Raw genomic sequence first — 8,699 nt, forward strand, 5'->3', positions numbered from 1 at the left:
ACACACACACACACACACACACACACACACACACACACACACACACACACACACACACACACTATGATCAGATAAGAGATGAGAGCTCACACACAAAGACATGACAGGAACTCCTGCACTGGGCTTCAGCTTTACATGATTTGATGCGGGCTCTGGACTGCGGGCTCTGGACTGCGGGCTCTGGACTGAGGGCTCTGGACTGCGAGCTCCGCTCTTTTTAATCCATCCACTCCACTGGAAGTCCTGCCAGGGCAACATGATGTTATTGTGGGCATGATCTGCTTCAGCAGCGGTGGACAGAGGAGAAACTGCAGAATAATCTTAAGAAGCAATAAAAAGATGGGATGTGTTAGATTGTGTGTAAAATGACCCGGTCCAAAGGGCAGTAACCTGGACCGGTCCTCCTCCTGCAACACATTACGGGGCGGCGCCGCTCTCTGACGGGCGGTCCCCGGGACGAACCGAGGTCCGCATCTTCGCGGGACTCCTCCAATCCCCACATCCAGGGCGGGGTCCTGGAAAGAGAGAAAGAGAGAGAAAGAGAGAGAGAGAGAGAGAGAGAGAGAGAGAGAGAGAGAGAGACCCCCCCCTCACTCCCCCTCCCAAAAAAGACATCTAGATTGCGGCGAAGCTGGCAGCGACTGGGACCCAGAGAGAAGGGAGAGAAGTGAAATCTGGAGCAGAGGCTTTTCCAGGAGCTCAACCCAGAACAAGCGCTTCGGAGCCTCCAGACTCTGGAGACTTTTTCTCTTTGTCTCTTTTTCTTCTTCTTAGAAATGTAGTTGTATATTTGAGAAAAGAAAAGCCTCAGCCTCACTAGTTGATGAGAGGTTCCGAGCCGCTAAGGCTCCGTGTTGCAGAGCTCCGCATCGCGCCGCAGCTGCGTTTGCACAGCCGAACATCAGCAACCGGTTCCCCGCTCCAAACGGCAGCCGCCCTGCTGCCTTGGTCCCGAAATGTGCGACCTGATGCCGGCCTCCCAGCCCGCTGAGAAGATAGGCAAGATGAAAAAGTTGAGGAGAACTTTGTCGGAGAGTTTCAGAAGTATCGGTGAGTAACGGGACTTTTCCCCCCTCCACTGGTTTTTCCATCAGCACTTTTGGGCCAGAACCAGAGTTGGTTGTGAAATGCCTCCAGAAGCAACAGCAGAGGGAATCTCTGCTCTCAGCTTTTAACACAGTCTCCATGGTTTCTAGTCCTAGAAACGCTCTAAAGATCCCCATGACTTTATTCAGATTTTACGTTTTACTCCAATCTGTTTAACCCACTTCCGGGAGTCGCTTTGGAGAACAGAAAAGCCACATTGTCTCATTACATGTGAGAAAGTGATCATCCAGTCTGGTTCTGCAGTAAACCAGCAGGTCTGAGCCCAGGCTGTTGCTCATGCTTAATATCACTTCATTGATCAGTAATAATAAACGTAATAAAGATAGTTGCAGGTTCAGTGTATCCAGAGACATTGAAATAGCTTTTTTTTTTTTTTTTCAAAAACTTCTTTCCAACAAGAATATGTTTCTTTCTGTCACTAGAAACGCAAATAAAATCCGTCAGATTGTTGGACTTAGATTCTGTTGACAAACCCGAAAAAAATGACAGTTTCAGTTGATGTCATTTATGAAAGAGAGTTTCAAGATTTTTAAGAATTATTTTACAACAGAACAGCGGAAAAATGGACCTGAACCCAGGATATTCTCTTTTTTAAAATTGGAGAATAAAAATGTCATATTCACTCAAAGAGATGAAACTTTTGGAATAATTATGTATTTATTTGTTATTTATTTGGTACATTGGTTGAGCTACCATTTTTAAAAACTACATTTAAACATTTGTTATTAAAACAATTCTGTCTGAATCTTCTATTATAATAATAATAATCATTATTATTGATATTATTAATGAACTGGTTGCCTTATTTGTTGCTTTTCAAAATGATAGAATTTTGATTTGTTGGTATTTAGTGCTTGTTTTGTCAAAACATCACAATTGTAATATAATATAATATATTAAACTAACAATTATTTTAGTGATCAGTTATTATATGGATTATTCTGATGATTATTCAATTAATCAATTTAAAAAGTGGGCTCCTTCTGCAAATAAGCCTTAAACTAAAAGATTAAAATAAACAAATAACTCCATATCTGTTTTAAATAATGAAAGAAACATTTTATTGGGTACAATTTAATAATGTGTTATTCATTGATCATTTGAAATAAATGATTTTGGATCAACAGATTAATTATTGTACAGCCAGAGGGGCTTAATGGGACTCTTTTTTTCCTTTTTTTTCTTTTACAGAATTTGAAACAGTCGAAGCTAAAACTGCCTCATTTACAGATAAAGAAGGTTTTTTTTAATCTTTTTAAAAGATTTATAGGTATGTATGTATGTGTGTATGTGTGTATGTGTGTATGTATGTATGTATGTATGTATGTATGTATGTGTGTGTGTGTGTGTATGTGTGTGTGTGTGTGTGTGTGTGTGTGTGTGTGTGTGTGTGTGTGTGTGTGTGTGTGTGTGTGTGTGCGTGCGTGCGTGTATGTGTATGTATGTATGTATGTATGTCTACAGTTTTGGCTTGAATATAAATTTACTAAATTAGTTCAATAATTGATTCGTCCCAATTAATCATCTCAGCCCTGAATTGCTTAGGATCAGGGAGCCGACAGTAAACAAGTTAGTATTTCTGGTTTTTCTGCAGTTTACATGTTTTTGCTGTGTTCTTTTTTTCACTGACAGCCATATCTTATTTTAAACTATTGTAAGAAACTGAAAGACTAAAAGAAGTCAAACTACCGTAGATCTTTTCTTGTAGCTGATTGGAGGCGGTTCTTGTTGCAGAACAGACTAATGGACCCCTAATGGACATCAGGTTGGGTTTGTCTTATGACACTTTGAAATTCCTTTAATGATTTAATTTGGGGTGAAATATGCAAATCCCTTCCAATCCTTCTTAAACCACCTTCCATTTTTTAAATGGGTCAATGATTTTCTCACACATTAGTGGAGATCCACGTCTCCTCATAGACATACTCTTTCACAGATCCAAATAGAAACAGCTGCTGTGTGTATTTAATGTAACAATGTTCTGATTGTTGTAGTTCAGAAAACTACAAGATTATTAAAATCAGATCTTTTTAATATAGTAAAAATATGTTGAATCTAGTGTTCTACAACCTCCAGTTGCTCTTCAGGAGTTCCATTGCTTTTACTAAATGCAGTTCTTTAAGCTGTTTGCTTTGTTCAGCATTTTTATGCACTAAAAACAAAAGAAGTAAGGTTTCTCTCCTTCTGGTGTCTGAAGTCGGATCATTTTCAGCTTGCTTGGTACCTCAGAATAACCGGCTGGTTGGAAACTCAAAAACCCAATCATTTTCCAGTTAGTGAATGCCCATAACTGATCATTACCAGGTGGCACTGACCATAGTCAAAGAAAACACAGCAATGCAGTAATGTAAGAAGTGGGAATGCATGATATATCGGTATTGGCTCGATAAATAAAACTGGGCCGATATTAACAACCGTTATTTATTTCCATCTTGTTGCTGTTTGTTGGTTTTGTGACATTGATAGTGTTGCAGCAAAGGATTGTTGGGAGTTTAGTGAAGCCAGTGCTGAAGCCAGCAGTGGTTGTTTTTTTTTCAATGTGTCAAAAGGGCAGTGAAATATTTATACTATATCACTTTACGTAATATGGGTTATCAGTCATAACAGCAACATTAAAATCAGATACTGACACCGGCCAAAATGTTAATGTTGGTGAACATTTGGAGTTTTGCTGTCAACCCTGTTACAGTTTTTCTGTTTTCTTGAATGGCTGCTTTGCAAAGTTTCCACAGTAAATGAACCCAATCCACCTCTCTGTGATCAGTTTTGATTTGATGGAATTTTCTGTAGATTATGAACAAAAACAAGACTGATATTACAGCCATATTTTTTGTGTATGCATCAGTCTTTCTTCTTTGTCTTTAGCATTTTTCTGTAACTTCCTTACATCACTCCAGACAGGGCTAACATAGTTACTTCAGCATTTTTTGTGTTTTTTTTGTTTGCATGACTGAAGACTTTTTTTTCTTTAAACGATGATGTAATAAGGATATTATTTTTAAATATTCAATAAATTAGAATATCCATTATGCTGAGGCTCTTTTGTCAGATGTAAAGTAACTTTTGAACATAAACTTTAAGTAGGTAGTAATCATACCTTTCATTAAACCCACAGGGTTTTATTGATTGAAATAATACATCATTGTTCATTGACATATGTGCAAATAGCAGAAGTCTTGCCTACAGGGAGCAGATCTTCAACAAATCATAGGGGCCCAAAAGGGCAAAGGTCACTACTTCACGTGAGAGAAAACTGCATTGAGAGGAAGCTGGGCAGTAAAGCACAAGGAGACGGGGGGCAGAAACAAAGGGACTCCACTACCATGGATCAGGACTGAAGGCGTGTTTGCCTGGTGACTGGAACAAGGCTGGTGTTTCTGTGGATAAATCAGAACATGCTGCAGATTAAGAGCAGCAAATGTTTTTATTTTTTTCCTCTCCTTGATTTTGCTGAGTTGACGGAGGAGCTGGTACAATATTTATGAGGGTTTGCTCTTAACTTGTTTGTTCTTGGTCTGTTGTGTGTTTTCTTAAGCAGTCACACACTGGGCCCTCAAACTCGTCTCTCCTCTCTGCCAGCAGTCATTCTCCTTAAACTGGGAGGAGGACAGAGACAAACTTGGAGGTCATTTAATATCAACGCTGCAGCCTGAAGGATCCTGAAAGAAGGAACATCAGATCTGATATTTCCTTACAAAGATAAGACTGTGTCTTCCTAGAGGACGTATACAGCCTCTAAGATCAGAAATGAACAGGAGTGAGTCGGGGTCAATGTTGCGAGAGAAAGAAAGATTGGCATTGACTTTTCCTGTGTGCTGATGCACGGCTCTTATTGGCTATCTTTCCTCCCATCTAGATCAACACATTTGAGCATCGATCGGCCGCTTCCTACTCTCCACAGATGCTTTAACAAAGAATGTGAGCCATATTGTTTATGTCTTTGTTGCATGGCTGATCCGACTGGTCCCAGTGGACCGGCCAGTACCGATCACTGAACCGAAGCTCCGTACAGCAGAATGCAAGGTGGATGTTTTAACTGCAGCAGCCTCACATCTACTTAATGAAGGGAAAGGGGAGAATGTTGTTTTAAGCATCATGGATGTTCGGAGGTTCCCTGGCAGGGAGATGACTTTACCTCACTTTCTGAGCTGTCAGCTGGAATCCTGGCAAAAGGAGGTTCTGGGCCAGCTGCAGTCCAGCCCATCTATAGTAATAGACTAAATATCACACATTAATATTAAGATTATATCAGATGGTGCAGTTTTTTTCTATGTTATTGCATCTTTACCTTTAGTTAACAAATAAAACCAGTTCCTCTGATTCTCTCCAGTGCTGATGGTACTTGTTCTCCTGGCAGGGAGCATCAGTCTCCCCGGCCCTCACAGGAACAGCTGAATGTCATCTGAGTGTCTGGTTGTGCTGCTTTGGGTCACCAGGAGAGGTGTTGTGTACAGAGTTTAGGTGTTTGAGTTGCAGTGTTGAGGAAAAGCATTTTCAGATTTCTTCTGTTTTTGATTTTTGGGGGTGTTTTTTCACCCCTGATAGTCCAGCAGACCCGGGTCGGATGTGGATCTAATTTACAGCATTTGTTCATATTCAGCTGCTGTGGTTCTCTTTCACACGTCACTGTGTCAAATGAACAAAATCTGTGAAGAAGGCACTGAACACAACTTCTTTCTTCAGGAAATGTAAACAAAAATGTAATGGAGTCAGATTTTAGAGTTAGCAGGAATTCTCTTTTGTCTTTAGCAGAAAACCAGAGGCCACTTCTCCTGCTAGCGCTAGACTTGCAAGTTTGTTTTAGTTGTATTTACCCAGAATGCCTTGTGCTGTAGTCCACTTCCTGCCTTTGAAGCAGTCTCCAGTCTTCTTGGCATTCAAATAAGCATTCAAACCTCATCAGAATTTTACTTGTCCAAGCTGAGACTGAGGTTGGTAGGTGGACCAGAGTTCACTTTCTCTGGTCCACATTCACACCTTCCCAAACAAATCAGACTTTCTAGGCAAACTGACTGGAGTTCAATGAAAGCGGTGTGAATGCACTATTACTTATTCTTAAGTGATTCAGATAATCAAACAGCTTTTATTATAAAGCAAATATTAATTTAAAATGAAGATTTTATTTATAAAAAAAAATCTATTCAGACCTACCTGGTATTGTTAGCACTGCTACTAAACTCACAGACTGAATCAGATTGTGTTTCAGAGCAACACCTCATTTATTCACTGGCCTTATTTTATGGATTGTGATACTCAGCTATCTGGCTGGGAAACATAAGTAATAAAGCTTTGATGAAGATTATACCAACACACTGTAATCAGTCAGAACATTGAAGATTTAACAGAGATTTTTCTTCCCTCATTACTGCCGGCATTGTGCCCTTGAGCAAGGCTACTAACCCCAGCAGCTGCTCAGTGACTGCAGGATCAGAGTGAGGCTCCACCTTCAGGATGCTGAGATGTGAATAAGGATGTACAAACTCTCATGCTTCTGCTAAACTGGCAAACTGGGGATCTGAAGAAAAACCACCTCAGTGATTCTCTGCACTGAAGTGGAGAGAATCACCACCTCTGCACTAATGATCACTGGAGTCCAACATTATCTGTTAATAAGGCCATTGGCTGTAGCAGCTCCATAATAACTCCGAAATAACTCACATTTAAGGTTAGTCTGCAATCCAAAGTCTGAAAGCATGTTGGTTTTTACAAACATATGGATAGTTGTAAATAAATACAGAAGGATTAATTGTAAAACAAAATATAAGATTTCAAAGAAAAGCGTGCTATACTGTAGTGGACAAATAAATCGTATTTGTAATATTTGAAAAAAAGCAGCAAGAAATGCTTATTTTAAGGTTGCATAAAGTGCTTTGTGATATCTAGATTCTGTTGAATGTGGATCATTTACCACAAAGCGAGGATTGTCACAGTAGGTGGAGCTCATCTTCTGTTCCTGTCATGACGATTTATTCAATCAAATAATCTCCCTAAGAAGTGCAGGAACTCTTATTTTATTTTAAAATACAAAACTTCATTCCTTATAGTTCTTTACATGCAGAGTTCCACTGATCTAAGGTAGAGCAGACCCACCGATGGTCCGGTAATGATGAGATGAAGATGAGATGAAGCAGTGGTCAAGAAACACAAACTGTTCTGTTTTATCCTTACAGTATATGACTAATTATTACAGAACATCATTTTATAAATGTCATTCAGTAATTGATGTATTGGACACATTTGAGCTTTTTATATTTGAGTAAACCATTTTAAAAGTAAATAAACTTGACTGATTGATTGAGTGATTGAAACTCGATTCTGACCTGATGATTTGGTACCAGAACTGCCATCGTTCTTTGTAAATAAATATCATCCTGTATCATTTTCTGGCTTCTGTAGCTTCTGGTTCTGTGGCAGGAGATTATATTTAAGTTTTGCAGTGAGGGTATTGTGAGTAAAATGCCAAAGATGGGCACACACTGTGTGAATCCTGGAAGCTAGGGGGGTTTGCCTGGACGAGCTGGTGCAACTTCAGATCCAGTCTGTTGCCACCTGGAGCCAGTGTTGTGGTGGCTGCAACAAAAAGAGCTGTTCAAAGTGAAAGAGAGGTTTGGTTCCAGTGAGCAGTCAGTCACTACTCTGTCCTTTTTCTGTAGGATAGAGGGAGACATATCACCATGGGAGCCATTGTTCCAATGCTGTAGACAGCTGGATTGATCAGGACCAGATTACTCAAACTGCAGCTTCACCACATTCTGTCTCCTATCAGCATCGGACAAATTCATGTATCCTCAGCGATTACATTTTTTAAGGAAACTCATATTTTCCCAGTGACCAAATGATAATGACCATTTTTAATTGTGCTTTTATTGAAAATTTGGTCTAGAAGATTTTAGAGATAGAAGCTTCTATAGAAAACTAATTCATTATGTTTCCTTTTCCATGATTGGTAGTCTATGTGAATGGCACAAAGAAGCCAAATAATAATCTTCATCAAAGATCTTGCTAAAGATGCTAATTTACATCCATGTCTTACAGAGCTGATGGAAATCTGGTAAACTATCTAAAGCTGCTGTAGTATCACCTCACATCTGCTTCAGATGGAAATTACCACACTGAAGTTAGTATATGATTTGAGACTTCTAATTCAACCGAATTAAAATGAAGAGGATAGAAGTCAGAAGATACAACTCATATGCTAACTTCTCATGAGGACAGCAGAAACACTAGCAGGTTTTCTTTAGCCAGCAGCTAAATAATCAGTGGGTTTACGTTCAATTCCATCCACCTCTGTCGTTGTGTCTTTGGGGAAGAAAGACACATCACCCGCCCTGCCTGCTGGTGTTGGTCAGAGGCCCTGGTGGGTCTGGATCCTGGCAGCCTCACTTCTGTCAGACTCCCCCAGGGCAGCTGTGGCTAATATCCAGTAGCTTACCACCATCAACATGTGAATGGATGAATAATTGAATGTAGTGTGAAACTCTTTGGGTTTTTTGAGTTTTGTGTGTGTGGGTGAGAGGGTTAGGGTTAGGTCAGAAAAAGGGTATGGTTAGGTTAAGAGTTAAGAAATGGTGAAGGTTTAAGAATATGGGAGA

At 39.8% G+C, this 8,699-nt stretch overlaps 1 protein-coding gene across 1 annotated transcript in view; it reads left to right on the forward strand.

Annotated features, from left to right (window-relative positions):
- Positions 1–624: 624 nt before the first annotated feature.
- cdk14 (cyclin dependent kinase 14) overlaps positions 625–8,699 on the forward strand; it is a 173,809-nt gene continuing 165,734 nt past the window's right edge. The window contains exon 1 of the mRNA XM_008411053.2: positions 625–1,050. Coding sequence (XP_008409275.1) covers positions 957–1,050 — 94 coding nt within the window. The 5' untranslated portion in view covers positions 625–956. The remainder of the gene's footprint in view (positions 1,051–8,699) is intronic.

The sequence above is a fragment of the Poecilia reticulata genome, linkage group LG6 (assembly GCF_000633615.1).
Source record: "Poecilia reticulata strain Guanapo linkage group LG6, Guppy_female_1.0+MT, whole genome shotgun sequence".
In the NCBI taxonomy this organism is placed as follows: Eukaryota; Metazoa; Chordata; class Actinopteri; order Cyprinodontiformes; family Poeciliidae; genus Poecilia; species Poecilia reticulata.